The 18,933-nt window shown below is 39.4% G+C and overlaps 1 protein-coding gene across 3 annotated transcripts; it reads right to left on the bottom strand.

Annotated features, from left to right (window-relative positions):
* Positions 1 to 317: 317 nt before the first annotated feature.
* GJB7 (gap junction protein beta 7) lies at positions 318 to 16,480 on the bottom strand. 3 transcript variants are annotated; one of them, XM_032339100.1, is made up of 3 exons: positions 16,454 to 16,480; positions 3,103 to 3,213; positions 318 to 2,098 (listed from the first exon to the last, which is right to left on the bottom strand). In XM_032339100.1, exon 3 carries the CDS (start codon positions 2,069 to 2,071, stop codon positions 1,265 to 1,267), a length of 807 nt encoding a protein of 268 aa, XP_032194991.1. In that variant the 5' UTR covers positions 2,072 to 2,098; positions 3,103 to 3,213; positions 16,454 to 16,480; the 3' UTR covers positions 318 to 1,264. The 3 variants fall into 3 exon arrangements, with proteins under 3 accessions (XP_032194991.1, XP_032194992.1, XP_032194990.1); XM_032339101.1 differs by lacking the exon at positions 3,103 to 3,213 and having other exon boundaries at positions 16,454 to 16,474; XM_032339099.1 differs by lacking the exons at positions 3,103 to 3,213; positions 16,454 to 16,480 and adding an exon at positions 12,770 to 12,912.
* Between the last annotated feature and the right edge of the window lie 2,453 nt (positions 16,481 to 18,933).

The following is an 18,933-nucleotide window of genomic DNA, read 5'->3' as shown; positions in this document are numbered from 1 at the left end:
CATATCAATGACAGACAACACAACAAAACCACTTCATTTTTATCCTGGATAAATGCACATCCATTCTTATTAAATCCAAAAATAATATATCTGTGGTTTTTTAAAGAACATGAGAAAGTAAGGGGTCGCTGGTTGGGTCATTTGGTTGAGCCTCTGACTCTTGGTTTCCGTTCAGGTCATGACCTTAAGGTTGTGGGATCCCACACTGTGTGTAGAGCCTGCTTGAGTCTCTCTTTCCCTCGCCCTCTGCCTCCCACCAGCCCCCCTTATGCTCATGTGCCCTCTCCCTCTCTCTTAAAAACAAAAAACAAAACCTAAAATCTAGGCTCCCAATCAAGTAATAATAAACATTTTTATTTGATTTTTTACATTTCTCACACCAATGTAATAGCACAGTACACATTTTATTATCTAGATAGAGATGTACTAGTAAATTGTGGGCAAACTATGATATATTGTGGAATACATTCTGAATTTCTGATTATAAAAAAGCTCAACAAATACAGAAATTTACAAAGTAGTTCAATGTTCAATGGTAGAAGTGCCAAGTAATTATCAAGCTGGGTATGTTCTCTTTCTAGATCCTACCCTGCTTCAGGTCAATGTACTCGTTGGGACCTGCTTCTGTGTCTCTAGAGTAACCCTTTCAGGTGCCTCCTAGTTCAGGCTTAAGTGGAATATCTCCTGGTAATATTGTATCAACTTGGAGACGACAAATGATGGCTTTCTTCCCTCTTCCCTAGTCCACTTACAACCAGGGAGTCCTGACCTGCAGAGTCCTGGGCCCTGTGGTCATTTCCCCAGGCCAGGCCTTCTTACTGAGTGTCATTGTGTGTGCTTCTGTGTGCCCTCGGTTAGCTGCTGCCCCACCCTCAACATACTCTTTCTCTGCAGATATTAAGTAGGGCTGAGTGAGGGGAGCCTAGGCTGCCACTCTGGAAAGATTGCCAGTGCTTCAACCTCAGCTTGGAGGCCATCATATTTTCAGAAGTGTCACTTTTTATATCTTCCGGTTGACAGATCTAAGCATTTAAAAGAATGCTGCTTGTTGAATTTCTTCAGACTAATCTGCAATTAACTATTCAAACACAATTCACGTACCCACTAGAACCCTACAATAATGAGATCTCTGTCTAGTGTATACAACTGAGCACATATTGAAAATTTAAAAAAAAAAGGGAATCCCAAATCCTATGAAGGTTGATGCCCTTTGTTTTCTAGTGTAGCTCAGATCTTGTTCAGAAAGGATGCCGGTTTTCCTTGTCTAACGCTCTTGTGTGTCAAAAAGTAGCTTTATTTTATCTTGATGGGGTGAGCTTGTGGCCAAATTCGAATGGCGATTCTGGAGTAAGGGAGGAGTTCCCATCCCACCACATTCAACATATCTGAGGTTGTGGCACTCACATGCTGAGGACTGAAGACTTTTAGAGTATTTTTGGACACAGCACTTAATAAGGCACTTGAGAACCAAAAAACTCAGTTCAATGAAATTCAACACAATGCACAGGCATGAGATAATAACCAACAAGAGTATGAAGATGGTTTTCTCGGTGGGTTTGGAGATGAAGCAGTCCACAGTGTTGGGACAAGGCTTCAAGTCACACTTCATAAGGTAGGGAACACTAAAGCCATCATACAGTTTGTAAAATAAAACCAGGAAGCCAATCTCAAAACCAGTTTTAACGATGAGGCTGATAAGGTAAGTGTACCACAGGTCCCCATCCATCATACCTGGGCTGACATACTGTCTCTTTCTGTGCCTCTTCTCTCTACCCTCACGATAGGCTACATGTAGAACCACCAGAAGTGAAGGCATGGAGACCATGATCAGTTGTAAGGCCCAAAGTCTGACCTGAGAGATGGGGAAGAAGTGATCAAAACACACATTTTCACAACCAGGCTGTTTCACATTGCACTCAAACTCTTTCTGCTCATCTTTCCACACATGCTCTGCCGCCACCATGTAGACCAGCAAACGGAAGATGAACACAACAGCTAGCCAAATCCGTCCAATGCCAGTTGAGTATTTGTTTACTCCAGTTAAGAGGTCTCTGAGGAACATCCAACTCATGACTTGGGTTCAAAAGAAGGTAAGATTCTGCAAAAGAAAACAATTTCATCATATTCATTTATTTTTATTTCATTGATCATTTTCACTGTCTTACTTGATTATGGGATTGTGGAAAAGAAACTCAAATTTCAACTCTGGATGTGGAGGACTCACTTTCAAGCATGGAGATAACACAATTAGTCTGTATATACAATTGATCTCATGCCCAGTTTAATTTGGAATTTGGTTGGTGACCCCGCACACACTATACCCATTTTCAAACACACAAATCCTTCAGTTTATTGCTTCTCTATAAGGATGGATGTGTTTTGTTACTAATCTAGAAAAATTCAGATATGAATCCCAAGGTAACCTTGATACCTTGAGATAGCCCTTACATACCCACTTCTTGAAGTTGTAATCTCTACTCACTTTTTCTACTTTGTTAGTGCCCCTCCCCAATCCCTAAAGGTTAGTCACTGCACTTACCTCCCTTTGTGTCCCATATCTTATATCAACAGCTGAGCTTGCGTACAGTCTGATAGTGAAAAATGATTCTCTCCAATAAGAATTTCTTCAAACTCATGTTTCCTCACCCTTCCAGACCCATTTACATCCCTGCCCAACTTAACTTGCTCCACCCAGTCTAGAGGGAGGGGTCCGTCTCATCTTGCCTCAAAATGGTCATTCCAGCTCTACAGCCTATTCCCATGGATTCAACTATTGCTTTCAGACTCCTGACTCTCAAATCTTTGGCTCCTCCCCAGATTTCCAGACCTCACTGCCTCTTGGTTAGCATTTAAATATGTCCCAGGCATCTCAAAATTGTTATATCTACAGCTGAATTTATTATCTATCCTGCCTTTTGATTTTCTTGTTCAATGGCATCACCAATACCCAAGTGCCCAAGTTGGATATCCCACATACATCCTGGACTCCTCTCTCATGCCCCTTTTTAATTGCTCTCCAAATTCCAATTCCTCCTAAATATCTCTCAAATTTCCCTCCAGGTCACTGCTGAAATCTCTCTCACTTATACATCCTTCCCACACCTTTCCATTTCCAGTCTCATCATCTCTTCCGGTCTCCTCATACTATGTCCTTGATGATGCTTAATTATCTTGCACCTCTCTCCATTTCTTTTGCTCTTTTCCATATAAAAGCTGATAGGACAAAAAATCCAGTCAAGAAATGGGCAGAAAACATGAATAGACATTTCTCCAAAGAAAACATACAGATGGCCAACAGACACATGAAAAAATGGTCAGCATCACTTGGCATCAAATCAAAACCACAGTGAGATACCACCTCACACAGGTCAGCATGGCTAAAATTAATAAGTCAGGAAACAACAGATTTTCACAAGGATGCGGAGAAAGAACCCTCTTACGCTGTAGGTGGGAATGCAAACTAGTGCAGCCACTCTGGAAAACAATATTGAGGTTCCTCAAAAAGTTAAAAATAGAACTACCCTATGACTCAACAATTGCACTAGTAGGTATTTACCCAATGGATACAAAAATGTTGATTTGAAGGGGTACATGCACCCCAATGTTTATAGAAGCAATGTCTACAATAGCTAAACTATGGAAAGAACCCAGATATTCATAGACAGATGAATGGATAAAGAATATGTGAGAGATATATGTATATGTATATATGTGTGTGTATATAAAATATGTGTGTGTATATATATATATATGTATGTATGTGTATACACACACACAATGGAATATTACTCAGACATCAGAAAGAATGAAATCAAGCCATTTGAAACAATGTGGATGGAACTAGTGGGTATTATGCTAAGTGAAATAAGTTAGAGAAAGACAAATACCATATGATTTCATTCATGTGGAATTTAAGAAACAAAAAACATAGGGGAAAGGAAGGAAAAATAAAACAAGATAAAAACAGAGAGGGAGGCAAACCATAAGAAGCTCTTAACTATAGGAAACAAACTGAAGGTTGCTGGAGGAGAGATGTTTGGAGGTTGAGGTAACTGGGTGATGGACATTAAGGAGGCACTTGATGTAATGAGCACTGGGTGTTATAGGCAACTGATGAATCACTAAATTCTGTGCCTGAAACTAATAATATATTGTATGTTAATTAATTGAATTTTTATTTTTAAAAGTTTAAAAAGTTGATAGGATGCTAGGGAGCCTTCTTTTTCATATCAGTAATGTCTTCCTGGCTTCTATCTTGTCTTATAATTGAATGCTGTGGTGTGGCCCCGAATTTTTTTTGTTGGGCCCATTGTATGCTCAGCACTCTCTGTTCAGTGCTTTTAAGTTGGTTTCTCACAACTACTCTGGAAAGTGGGGTTCTGTTTGCTTTTGGTTGGGTTTGTTTGCTTATGGTGGTGGATGTTTTGTTCTTTCAGATGAGAAAGCAGATTCTAAAAAATGAAGCCACTTTCCCATGTTTACTAAGTAAGATGCAGAGCAGGGTTCAAATCCAATTTCCATCACTCTAAAACAGAGCCTCCCAACAGTAGCACTATTAAACTTGGGGCCGGATAATTCTTTGTTGGAGTGGCTGTCTTGTGCATTGTAGGTCGTTCGCGGTCTCCCTGGCCTCTACCAGTAAATGCCAGTAGTACCACCTCCTGCCCCCAGTTCAGACAACCAAAAATGTAGTCCATACATTTCCAAATGTGCCCTGTGGAGATGAAGCAAAATCTCTCTGAGTAAAAATCACTTTTCTTAACTCTCTCATCAGAAGATGTGGGCTCACTTATTTGTGGAGCATAACAAACAGCATGGAGGACAAGGGGAGTTAGAGAGGAGAAGGAAGTTGGGGGAAATTGGAAGGGGAGGTGAACCATGAGAGACTATGGACTCTGAAAAACAATCTGAGGGGTTTAAAGGGGCGGGGGGCGGGTTGGAGGTTGGGGGAACCAGGTGGTGGGTATTAGAGAGGGATCGGATTGCATGGAGCACTGGGTGTGGTGCAAAAACAATGAATACTGTTATGCTGAAAATAAAAAAAAATTAATGTACTATATGTTGGCTAATTGAATGTAATAAAAATTAAAAAAAAAATAAATGCTTGGTACAATTTACCTGTGGAAAAAAATAAAAATAAAAAGTGCTATGATTTATTAAAAAAAAAAGGAAGATGTGGGCTAGAACTCCAGGTCTGCCACTCATATACTTTGTGATTTCTCAGGTGAAATCCTTGCCATTTCAGATCTTGCTTTCTATTACAAAAATTAATTAGTTTTTGCTTTCTCTATAGCTCAGCTGAAAGAGTATCATGGAAATGATGGTGTGAGGGGAATGAGGATGTTAAGAAAATTGGGATACTGTTATAGCAGCACACCTGTTGGAGCATGTCACACTACCTCGTATAGAGAGAACAATATGTAGTAAGCCCACACACTAGAGCCCTGAGGAAATGTACGAAGGTTAAGAGACGTTTTCAGAGAAAACAAAGACACATGTACACAGTGCTCTATTCAGCAGGGAATAAATACTTCAATGTCCTTGGGTTTTCAGAATACAAACAAAATTGTATTAAATAAAAAGGATTCTCAGATCCACCTGAAAGGTTAATGTCTCCATGAATTATAAAACAAAGTCCCAAAGATTAAAAAGGGAAAACAAAGGGTATTATGTTTTCCTGTAACATGTGTCATTGAGCATTTGTCCATATTATTCAAAAGGGTATTTATTAATGTTACAAAGCATTTGAAAGCCACCCTGCTGGGCATTTTAGAGAAGGGAGGAAGGCAAGAGTAGATTCAGACTTTTTTGCTAAAAGGAGAGCAATAAAAAAGCAACTGGTGTTTGAGTAGAATTGGAAGACTGATACCATCAAATGTGACAGGATTATGAATTTCATTTGGCTGATAAATATCTATCCTATTTTGAAGTTCTCTGCTAATGGAAAGACCATGGCTTTTCTCAGGAGAGAGAGGTGTTCTAATGTTAGTTCAATTTTAACAAGGGTGGTTTTAGCACAGTGGATAAAAGCCTGGGCACAGTGTTGGACTCCTCAGGTTCAAGTCCAAGTTCAGCTTTGATGATAATAGTACCAGCCATGTTGGGCTCAAAACAGAGTCTGACCCATGGTAAGTGATCCATAAGCATTATTATTATCATCATCATCATCATTATTTTGCCATTAAAAGCCTTTCTTCGATGTCAAATTGGAAGTCTTTCCAATTGTAAGTATATATATATATTTTTTTTTCCCCTGGCTTTTTTCCTATGAAGGTGGGTAAGTTAGGAATCTTCATATAATGGCCCTTTAAGCATTTGAAAGCAGTCATTATTAGTTTGAAATCATTAGCTCATCATTCTTATCTCTTTCTTTAAAAAAAAAAAAAAAGATTTTATTTATTTATTTGACCACAAGATAAAGAGAGAGCACAAGTAGGCAAAGAGGCAGGCAGAGGGAGAGGGAGAAGCTGCCTCCCCACTAAGCAGGGAGTTCAACATGGTGCTTGATCCCAGGACCCTGGGATTATGACCTGAGCTGAAGGCAACCACATAACAGACTGAGCCACCCAGGCACCCCAACGTCATTAAATAATAATTCAGATTATCGCTTTATCTTTAATAAAACTCTTTAAATTATCTCTTTTCTTAAACCACTAAGGATAACTACCTTGAAGAGTTTCTACTTGCCAATTCTAATGTACTAGTTCTCCTGTGACTTTCTCTTTTCTCTTAAGAACTAGCAGTTAACTGCACAAGAATTTAGTTTGGAAAATTCAATTAATCAAATATTTTCAGGAAGTAAAATATTCAGTATTACTAATATCAGGAATAATATTGGGAAATTGCAAATATTCCCCAAACATCTTATCTGAATTAAAAGTGGAGGTGAGAAGAAGGTGCTGGGTCAATCAGATTTCCATATGAACAAAAATGAAGTTGGATCCCTACTTTATACCATTTAAAAACTTGCCTTAAAATGGATCAAAGACCTAAATATGAGAGTCAAAACTATAAAATTCTTAGAAGAACACAAAGGAGTAAATCTTTATGATCTTGAGTTTGGTAATAGATTCTTGGATATGACACTGAAAGCATGAACAACAAAGAAAAAAATAAATTGGATTTCATCAAAATTAAAAACCATTGTTCGTCAAAGGACATTATTACAAAAACCAAAAGACAACTCACAAAGTGAGAAAAAATACTTGTATGTAATGTATCTGGTAAGGTTTTAATATCCAGAATCTGTAAGGAGCTACTAAAACTCAACAACAAAAATAATTCAAAAATGGTCAAAATATTTGAAAAGACATAACTCCAAAGAAGACATACAAATGGCCAGTCAATACATGAAAAGATACTTAACATCATTAGTCATTAGGAAAATGCAAATCAAAGCTACAATGAGATATTACTTCACATTTACTAGGATGAGGACAGTTTTTAAAATATAAAATAAAGGGGCAGCTGAGTAGCTCAGTAGGTTAAGGATCCAATTTGACTTTGGCTCGGGTCATGATCTCAGAGTTGTGAGATTGAGCCCCACATTGGGCTCTGCTCTGGGCATGGAGCCTGTTTGAGATTCTTCCTCTCCCTCTGTCCCTCCCCACTCACTCTTTCTTGCTCACTCTCACTCTCTCTCTCACTCCAATTCTTTCTCTCTCTCCCTTAAAAAAAGAACTGTGACAAGTATATGCTCTGGGTGCTGAGATACAAGACTGAGCTGGATAGAGAAGGGCCTTGCTCTCATAGAGCTTATATTCTAGAGAAGGAGAGAGACAATAAATAAATGCAGAATATCAGATAATGATGAAGACTGTGAAGAAGCACAAGCAGAATGATGTAATTTTGATGGGGCCAGGAGAGTCTCTTTGGACTGGGAGGCCATGGGAGAGCTCTCTAATGAGGTGGCCTTCAGATGGAACCCCAAGTGGTAAGAAGTCAACTATGTGAAGCTATGAGGAAGAACATCCGAGGAAAATGGAATGGCTGGACAAAATGAACTTAACGTGTTTGAGGAACAGAAGGAAGGTCCATGTGACTGGACCTTAGTGAGTGAAGAGTAGATGGGCTGAGATGAGGCTGGAAAAGGAGGTCCAGCCAGGTCACATAGAGCCTTAGAGGTCACAGTGGGCTGTCCTGTGCTATGTCACTATAGACAAGAAGTTCACTCTTTTGAGGGTTCATTCTCCCTGTCCATAAAAAGGGGATACTAATATTTTTCAAGCTGACTTCATGAAGTTTGTTAGGAACATAAGATGTTGGGAACATAAGATGAAATATAAAAATTTTGTGAAGTATGCACACACACAGAAAAGAATAGAACAGAAAGGAAAAGAAAAAAAAAGAAAAAAGGAAACAGCAAAATTGAATGTTGACTCTAAGGTGAATTATTCAATCTCAAATTTCTTTGCTCTTTGCCATAGAATGAATCACTCATATAGTCGCCAAGGGCCTTAATTCTTCACACTGATCACACTAAGAATATTGAGCTAAAAGATGAGAGATTAATTTTCATATCACTTTGCTGTCATCTCTAATATCAATATTAGTAGGAAATATCCATCCATTCCTATTTACTCATATAATTCAAATCTTAAGCTTATAGCAAGGGTTTTTTTATTATTGGCATTAATGTTGATACAACTATTTCATAATTCTATTAAAATTCCCAGATGAAATGTATCTGGGAAGTGGAGACAGAGGGTATGTGGTTGCACATACGCCCATGCTCTGTGGGGATGAGGAGTGGGAATGCTCTAAGAATAATGATTGACAAATTGTTTGGACCCTTCTTTTCACAGCAGAGAGCTGATCCTCAAAATGGAGATTTTGGATAAGAATTGTGTTAAAATGTAAAATTTAAAATGACTGTCCCCTGCGTGTTGCATATCCAGGAGTCACAACCAAATGAATATGAGGAAGAAATAAATTTGTACATGTCAGAGTTTACTCTTAGAAGGAATTTGCGTTGGTATAGCTATGAGTAAATAGGAATAAATGAATAAATTCATTTGAAGCACTTGGGATATCACCTGATGCATAACAAATACCAATTTAAATATCATCATCATTATCAAACCAGTGAAAGTTGAAAGACCCCCAAAAGCTCAACAAAAAATCCTCTACCAGCTATACTGAGGTTCTACTAACTGATTTTGTTTAAAGATTTTATTTATTGATTTGGCAGAGAGAGAGACAGAGAGCACAAGCAGGAGGAATGGTAGGCAGAGGGAGAGGGAGAAGCAAGCTCTGTGGAACTCCATCCCAGGACCCTGGAATCATTGAGCTGAGCTCAAGGCAGATGCTTAACCAGCTGAGCCACCCTGGTGCCCTCTACTAACTGACACAGGCCTCAGTCACAGGCCTCCATAAAACATGACATCCTGGAGGGAAAGCATAATCAGACCAAATTAAGTAACTCAGAATTTGGAGACAAATACCTCCTTTGAGTGTGAAATAACTAAGAAGCATCATTGGAAAAGATTAGTAATTCGTATAAGAAAACTATCTCAAAAAGACCATCTGTCCTATATTCCTGGGATAATCTGGAAAATACTAGAATATTAGTAGATATAAGGGTGTAAAATTATGTAAGACCCTAAACGTCCAGGTGAAAATTGGAATTTTATTTTCCCATCATAGCAACAAGAGTGTCCCTAAATAAAGTTGATAGTAAACGAAGAAACAAGCTAATCAACCATGTGGGCCTGGCATAATGACGTAGCAGCAAAGGTCAACAGGAGAATAGAGCTCCGCATGAATGCTAGGTGAGTAGAAACTACGTAGACCTTCTCAGTGTCTGCCTACTTCTATGTACAGGGAAAATGTACAAATATAAAACACTCCAACACTCTTTCTGCAAACCAAGGATTCTGGATTTTCTGGGACAACCCAATTGCAAATATGCTGATGTCAGAGCTAATGAGAACATGTACAAGTTTTAGTTGAGAAAATTAGTTGCAATAACCATAGAGTAGGAGCAAGGATAGTTAACATGTCAGAATTTTCTACATCCTAGATTAAATGTCCATTACAGTCATTTGATTCTCATTCCTCCAATTGACCAAGCAACCACTGAGTCATAACTTTCTTGCTGAAAAGATTCCCTAAACTGTGCAAGGATATTCCCCTGCTACTACATACAAGAGTTCCAGTCTCTGGAGAGCCACCTTATAAATCAGGCTCCTCTGGGTTTGGTTAATGAGTCCCTTAGAGCTGACTCACCTTGGGGTGAATCATACACCTGAGTTTTTTAAGCCTTTGGGACTGAGCATCTGCCCACCTGTCCTTCACTTATTGCTAAGTGAGCCTTTGCTATGCCACCAACTCCCCCCACACTGAAGCCTCACTTCCAGTGTGGTTCAGCTATCTGCAAGCAAGTGCCTTCTCTATGCTCTGAATGGGCACAAAAACACTGCCAGGAGCTAGAGTCCTGCTCTGAAAGTGCTATTTTGAAACTTGGGTTTGAGGGGCACTGGATTTCCAATATCCTTGCAGACTGCCAGAGACAAGCCCTGAAAACGGTGTTAGCTTCCACACTCAGCTCCTTTCATGTCTCAGTAATAACAGTACCTGCCCTTGGGTAGTGCTTGAGCATTTCCAAAGTGTCCCTCAGCATCTCATGTATCCCCCACCTCCATCCTGTGAAGCAGCTAAGGTCTGTGTGTGGTGATAAAGAAAGAGAAACTCAGAGAAGAAAGGGGTTTGTGCAAGACTCCCCCAAATCAGTAGAAAACCCAGGAGCAGTGGTGCCTGGGTGGCTCAGAGGGTTAAGCCTCTGCCTTCAGTTCAGGTGATGGTCTCAGGGTCATGGTCTCAGGGTCCTGGGGTCAAGTCCCGCATGGGGCTCTCTGCTCAATGGGGAGCCTGCTTCCCCTGTCTCTCTCTGCCTGCCTCTCTGCCTGCTTATGATCTCTCTCTCTGTCAAATAAATAGACAAAATCTTTTTAAAAAATTAAAAAAGAAAGAAAGAAAGAAATCCCAGGAGCAGAACACAGATCCTGAATGACTGATCTCCAGCTCCCTGAAGCATGCTGGGTTTTCTGGTTCTTTAATAATTCTGTGCTACCCTGTACACAAATTATTTAACCTCTGAAGAATAGTTTGTTCTCAAGGGCCTCTTTCCACCACCTGCTGACACTTGCAAATTCCATAAAACCCCCTGTTTTAATACAAGGCATTTTCATTTTTAGCAATAACCTGTCTGGAAAATCCCTAAAGCAAGGTGTTTCTCAGTCCATGATCTGTGACCCTGAGGGGTTGTCATTAGATTCTCAAGGGTTTGTGAGAAGTTTACGTGTGTATATTTTGTCTTTATGGTCTTAAACAAACAGACCAATGCTGGATGACTAGCTCATACCTGAGGACTGCCACAGGCTTTCAGTACTCAGAGGCTATTGAGAGTGCAGCATGAATGAATGAAGCCTGCTGGCAGTTTGAATGGAGACAAGTGGTGGGAGAAAAAGCCATAACCTGACCCACAGTGCAACAGGTAGGACCAACTTCAAAGAATCTGGGCTTCTGGGGGCACCTGGGTGGCTCAGTAGGTTAAAGCCTCTGCCTTCAGCTCAGGTCACAATTCCAGGGTCCTGGGATTGAGCCCCGCACTGGGCTCTCTGCTCAGCAGGGAGCCTGCTTCCCCCTCTCTCTCTGCCTCTCTGCCTACTTGTGATCTCTCTCTTTGTCAAATAAATAAATAAAATCTTAAAAAAAAAGAATCTGGGATTCTGCTGTCAGTATCTTATTCTCTTAATAAGTAGTATTTAATTTCAGCCAAACCATATCTTTTGTCCACTAAACTTTAATTTTTAATTTTATTGGTTTTGTGATGTTTGATTTTTCTTTTGTAAATATAGATCATAAGAGCTATAAGTCTAAGGATTAACCTGTGATTATAAAATTACTTCACATCTAATTTTAGGTTTCATACATATAAAAAATGGTATACTAAAAAAAATAAATTGTCAACACTAAAGGTTCATGAACAATACTGAGTAGAACAGTACCCACACGGGCCAACACACACACAGATAGATATATATGTATATCTATCTGTGTGTATATATATATATATATATATATACTGCTTGCCTGGTATTTTAATTTCCTGTCAGAATAAAGGCGTTGCCATTTTTATTTTTTATTTTTAAAATAATTTCTAAAGATTTATTTATTTATTAGAGAGTGTGCATGAGCGAGGATTGGGGGTAGAAGGAGAAGGAGAGAGATACCCAAGGGTACTCTCCACTGAGCACAGAGCCCAGATGCAGGGCTTGATCCCAGGACCCTGAGATCATGACCTGAGCAGAAATCAAGATTCAGATGCTTAACTGACTGAGCCACAAAGGGGTCCCAAGGCACTGTCATTTTTTAGAGGTCCCCCTCTTAGGAAGAGAGCAAAATTTGTCCTCAAGCCACACAGAAGGGGCCACGAGAGGTCCTGTGCTGTTCCTCTATGCCCTCAAGTCCCACTCATTCACATGAGTGGATGTGTTCAAGCCAGGTGTTCCGACTTGGCCATAGCCGCCAAAGCCCTCAGATCCATCACACATTCCACATGGGCAATTTTTCTTAGAGGTAGCTTATCCCAAAGGGGCATCTGTGATGCGGCACAAAACTGAATAGCAGGACATCTAGCTTGTAATAATTAGGATTACTTCTCTCAGCAAAACTTTTTGGAAAGAGGTAATGACTACCTGATTACAAGAAATGCCATCTTCCCATTAAATAAACAAAACGTAATGTAAGAGAAATAAGCTTAACTTACCTCTTGACGCAGATGTGGAGATTAAGAAGAGAGCCAGTCGGTTGGTTGCTCATTTGATTAAAAAAATCATGAACTGATTTTATTATTTCCCAGAGAGGAAGCTATTGCTTTAAGCTCAGGCAAATGGAGTCCAGCAGTTTCCAAGGTAGCATAAGCCAAACAGGTGTAACCTGATCATTTGTTTTGGCTCATAACTTAGATGAGAACTCTTGGGTCTCTGCTGTTTACAATAAATGTTAAAAGAGAATTGAAACTGGAAAAACTAACACAAGGCCATTCACGTACATACAGTTCATTGAATATCTCTTTTTATAAAACCTTGTAATCATCTACACAAAGAAACTGGAACAATGAGAGTTGTTTCATCTCTTTAAACGATTTTCCAAGATTATTTATCAGAACATATCTACCAAAGACAATAGGCAAAAGAACAATTTAAGTCAATGTATCTTTGATGAATATACTTTGACTTCATATCATATATGCTATTCTTAGAAATTCAGAAAGTGGGCACCTGCGGGGCTCAGTGGGTTAAAGCCTCTGCCTTCAGCTCAGGTCATGGTCTCAGGGTCCTGGGATCGAGGCCCGCATCGGGCTCTCTGCTCAGCAGGGAGCCTGCTTCCTCCTCTCTTTCTGACTGCCTCTCTGCCTACTTGTGATCTCTCTGTCTGTCAAATAAATAAATAAAATCTTAAAAAAAGAAAAAAAGAAGAAATTCAGAAAGTAAGGAGACATAGTAAAAATCACTCTCACAAAACCAGGAAGCATCAATAATAGACATTTTGCATGTACAGAACAGATGTGAAAGGGAGGGGGAGAGGGAGAAAGAGAAAGTACTTTATCTTTTTATTCTTAGGTATGAAATCAGCTAAAATTAAAGATATGTGGAAATAGAAATGAAATCATTTTCCTCTTAGAATAAGAATAGCTTACAAATAGAATTTCACAGTTGGAAATGAATTTGATGTCATGAAATTTAATGCCTTCATTTTAAAGATGAGAAGACAGAACCACAGAGAGCCTGCCTCAGGTCCCAGAGCCAGGATAGAGTTTTTGTACTGAAACTCTTTCTGCCTGGAGCAGTTGGATTGAGGTAGTTGGTTTTGAGGGTAACCTTCATGCAGGCCATACTGATTCCTTGAGCATTAATGATTCAGAGGAACCCAGCCTTCCAATAATATTAGCACTAACCCAAACAAAGGTAAGATTTAACAGTTTACTAGACAAAGGTTCCTGTCCTCAAGGATCTTGCAGCACCTTACATAGAAGCCAGAGGAGGGAGAAATTGCCAGGGGCAGGGGGCAATCAGAAAATGCTCTGTAGAAGAGGTAGGCATGGGATGAATCTTTATGTAATGAGAGACAGGAACATGGGTGAGTTCTGGACAAAGTGTCTCTGTTGAGCCCTACACCTTCTCAGTCACACTCAAGGACTCTTGCTATGCGTTTTTTTTTTTTTCTATTTTTTAAATTTTTATTTTAATTTCAGTTAGCTAATATACAGTGTTACATTATTTCAGGTGTACAATATCCATACATCACTTGGTGTTCTTTACAAATGCATTCCTTTTTTTTTCAATTTATTTATTTTCAGAAAAACAGTATTCATTATTTTTTCACCACACCCAGTGCTCCATGCAATCCCTGCCCTCTATAATACCCACCACCTGGTACCCCAACCTCCCACACCCCCGCCACTTCAAACCCCTCAGATTCTTGCTATGCTTTTGACAAAGATTGAATTCTTCCATTTTTCAGAAGAAACAGGCATAATAAAAACTACAAAAAGAGTGCTGTATTATAGTAGAAATAACAGCATCTACAAGTCAGAAAGCTAAGGGTGGGGAGAAATAAGAGAAAGGCAGAACTAGAAAAATAATGGGATGGATTCTGCAAACCTTGTTATCCTCTCCTTCTTTAAGATTTGGATTTTGATAGCTCTGGGCCCTGTAAAATGTCAGCAAGAGCAGAGTCCAGAGCAAAGGCTGGATATGCCAGAGCCTTCAAATGTCCAGTGTGTCCCCCTGGCTAAGGATGGGGACTCAGGAAGACTTATCTTGGTGATCACTCATTAAGAAAGGCCACAAAGTTGAGTCGAGTGCAGACACCATGAGAGGAGAACATGACCAAGTTTCTGAGAGTTACAGTCACAGCTGGCTGCTGCAATGGCAAAATAAACACTACTATGCACACAGATCACTGTGCTCTGAACTTAACCTTTGTTGTGTCTCAGCATGTCTCTTCCAAGGAAGGGTGGGGGTCTTTTCTGCTCAGTTTAGATGCAGTTCGAGCACCGTGTTTTGTTCTAGTCTGAGTAGGACCTTTGACAAACTCAAGTAGGTCTAGAAGTCCGACCGGGGTGGAGGGGGTGTCTCTAAACATGCATAAAAAAGTTTGGAGCAACAGAGGTGCTTGGCCTGGATAGGCAAGGTCCAAAGGAGTTACTTATCGAATACGATGCTAATTCTGTCAATTTCAATGTTTATATATTTTGCAGTAATAGAGATCCCATAGACTCTGAGTTCAGATAAACCAGGGTTGGAATCTTAAACCTATTTCCCATTCACTTTGTGGCTCTGCCTAAGATGCTTGGGTTCCCTGAGCCTCCATTTCCTCACCTGCAAAATAGAAAGGCATTCCCTACTTCAACATTCTTACGATAGTTAAATGAAATAATAACTGCTTGATAAACGGTAGCCACTACTGAAAGGAGCACTGACCTTGGATTGTAAAATTTCCTGTTAAAAAAGGGGGGGGGCACCAGAAATGAGAAACACACACATGGACTTGATAAACCACAAAAGTTACCTTTTGTGTTGGGGGAACTTGCCTGCACATTTCAGAGCAATTGCCTTTCAGTACCATTTGTGATCACAAGACACCTACATGAAGGAAGAAGCTTGTAGGAGATTTGTAGCATTTGGGACAACTCCAGGGACACATTAAGTATTCCTTAATAATGATTGATGTTTATGATGTCCAGTGCTTTTGAGGTTTCATGTTCTAGTAAGAATGGTTTGAGGGGGTGCTCCTGGGTGGCTCAGTGGGTTAAAGCCTCTGCCTTCGGCTCAGGTCATGATCTCAGGGTCCTGGGATTGAGCCCCACATCGGGCTCTCTGCTCAGCAGGAAGCCTGCTTCCCTTCCTCTCTCTCTGCCTGCCTCTCTGCCTACTTGTGATCTCTGTCTGTCAATTAAATAAATAAAATCTTTTTTTTTTTTTTTTTTTTAAAGAGTGATTTGAGGTTCCCTGCCTTCCACTGCTATGTCTTCTGGTGCCGTAAGTGATTCATTCCTCTTCTGACTGATATAGGAAAGGATCAAAGGAAAATGTTTCATGGGTACAGAATACCTGAAGGATCCAGGAATGGTCCCATTTTCGCACCATTTCTATATCTAAAATGAGTTTTTAACATTTTTAGAGTGAAAATGTGAGGACTGTCTTCTTGGCTTTAACCTCTCTTAAGTTAGCTCTTTCTGGCCCCAGTACATGATGAGCTTGCCCCATATCACGGCTGCCAGCAGAACCATTGTCCCGGGCCCCATCCAGATACCATGTCTCTTTCTGGGTCATTGAAAAGGCTCACATTATCAAAAAAAGTACTTAAAGCATCAAATATTTTCTACCCATTTTTCCATGTCCAAGAAATGCTTGCGATATTGTTGTGCCAAGAAAAAGAAACTCACGGGTTATCTATCATGAGTGTAACCACAACTCTTTCAAAACTTGCAGGGCTCAAAGTTGATAAATGCATGTGCCTCTGGCTCTAGTTAATTCTTCTTGCTGTTAAGTCAAGAGATAAAAGGCCAGATTTTACTTATGAGCATTTTGTGCACCTTTACGTAAGAAAACAAGTGCACAGTATTGGAAAATATTTAGATTCAACTAATTTGTTCACAATATATATAACCGTTATTACACCTATGTGAAAGATAAGTCTAAATTTTTATCTCTCTTCCCTTATTATTTGAATTTGCTTTGAAAGAAATAGTATCAGTGGTTTTTTGTGTGTATAGATGTTATTGCAGATATTGGAGATTAAACAACATATTTTACTTTGGTGAGTGCTGTGAAGTGTGTAAACCTGGCGATTCACAGACCTGTACCCCTGGGGATAAAAATATATGTTTATAAAAAATAAAAAATTAAAAAAATATATTTTATCTGTTCTCCACCAACTTTTGCCAAATAAACAGTTCTTAATTTAATCACTTGCATGCCTTCTCCAAGAATATTGTTTAATACTTAAATTAAATTTTATTTTCTTATTTATTTGACAGTGAGAGAGAGGTGGGGCAGCAGGTAGCAGGAGAAGGAGAAGCAGGTTCCTTGCTGAGCAGAGAGCCCAACATGGGGTTCCTTCCAGGACCTGAGCTGAAGGCAGGCTCTTAACTGACTGAGCCACCCAGAGTCCCCTTTAATAGTTAAATTCTAGCTGGAGACATAAATATAGACATCAAAATCCCATTTTGTTTGGAAAATATATATAAATCTGTAAAAGTAGCCTGGAGATAATAATGTGAAACATACATTCATATATGAGTAAGGATCTCCTATTCCAGAATAGTTGGAATGGATTGGACTCATCACAGCTATAACTTCCTTATGTGCTTGGGAATTGTTGGCTCTGATTATCTAGCAAAAATGTGAAATTATTGGGTAACAGTGTCCAACATATAATGGACCTTTGTTAAATGTTACTGTAATTAATCTGAGATTTCATGTTTAAAAAGGGATCACAATATGTTAAAAGTAGTAGCATTATTTCTTCAGGCTATTGGTTAGTCCAATGGGGCAGAAGGGCTAAAGTATTAATACTTGCACACGTAATTAGAGAAGATGAAATAATTAGGTCAAATGCATCCTCCAGTGCTTGACTACACTAAAAAAAATAAATAATAAGGTGCCTGGGTGGCTCACTGGGTTAAAGCCTCTGCCTTCGGCTCAGGTCATGATCCCAGGTTCCTGGGATCGAGCCCCGAGATGGGCTCTCTGCTCAGCGGGGAGCCTGCTTCCTCCTCTCTCTCTGTCTGCCTCTCTGTCTACTTGTGATCTCTATCTGTCAAATAAATAAATAAAATCTTAAAAAAAATAATAAGAAATTACCTTAGACTTCTCTTTTTGTAATTCAGATGAAAAGTGCACACTTCAAATCCCACTCCGGGCTTAAGGTCTATGGATTGCGTCACTGTGTATGTTGACATATCAGCTCAGCAGATAGTGTTCTCTAAACATGGACATAACATACCCATCTCTTCTTCTAAGCTTTAATGCCCAAGTATGCTTGTATTTTGCTTCTTATGATGTAATAAACAAGGCTAACTTTGCACACAGCCTTCACATGGTTTTACGTAAAACTAAGACAATGGCACCCAGAACCAACACTTTGAAGCCACAACCTGAAATCCAGACACTTCAACAACTTTAGCTTATTGGAAAAGTGGAGAAGTAAACAAACTCAGTGTATATAATAGTCTTCCATGAGATTTGAGATATAGAGGAAGGATTAAAGACTATTCCAGTAGGTTTGGGGCAGGGTATGGGAAATAAAGGGAGGCAAGGCTTTACTCACTCTAGTCTTCTGTAAGGACAATGTATTTCAGAATACTCTCACCACTCTTTGTCCTCTCAAACCTTTGAGAGTGAGAAAGAAGAGGGGTGGGAGCACTATATTGGATTAGACATTTAGAGAGAGACAGAGAGAGAGAAGGAATATAGAGAACAATTATTGTTCTCTTCTTCCCTCAGAAAGTCCTACTGAAATGAGACAGGGGACATTTTTTGATGTGGTGCTGAATCTCCTTAAGACCATGTGTATGAACTTATATAAAGGGAAAGGACTGAGCTTTCTTTTCTTTGTCTATGATTATTTCAGGGTCCACACTGACTTATAAATAGCATACATTGTTATATTAGTTTCAGGTGCACAATGTAATAACTCTATACATTACTCAGTGCTCATCATGGTAAGTGTACTCTTAGTTCCCTTTATCTAGCTCACCCCTCCTTCTACCCACCTCCCCTCTGGCAACTGCCTGTTTGTTCTCTGTATTTAAGAGTCTTAGTGTTTTTGTCTCTTTTCTCTTTGTTCGTTTGTTTCTTAAGTTCCACAAATGAGTGAAATCATATAATATTTGTCTTCTCTGATTAACTTATTTCATTTAGC

This window comes from Mustela erminea, chromosome 4 (genome assembly GCF_009829155.1).
Source record: "Mustela erminea isolate mMusErm1 chromosome 4, mMusErm1.Pri, whole genome shotgun sequence".
NCBI lineage: Eukaryota > Metazoa > Chordata > Mammalia > Carnivora > Mustelidae > Mustela > Mustela erminea.
This window is presented reverse-complemented; position numbering and strand designations above follow the sequence as displayed.

Excerpts from the sequence above, each read along its gene's own strand:
- GJB7 (XM_032339100.1), bottom strand. The coding sequence starts at position 2,071 with ATGAGTTGGATGTTCCTCAGAGACCTCTTAACTGGAGTAAACAAATAC.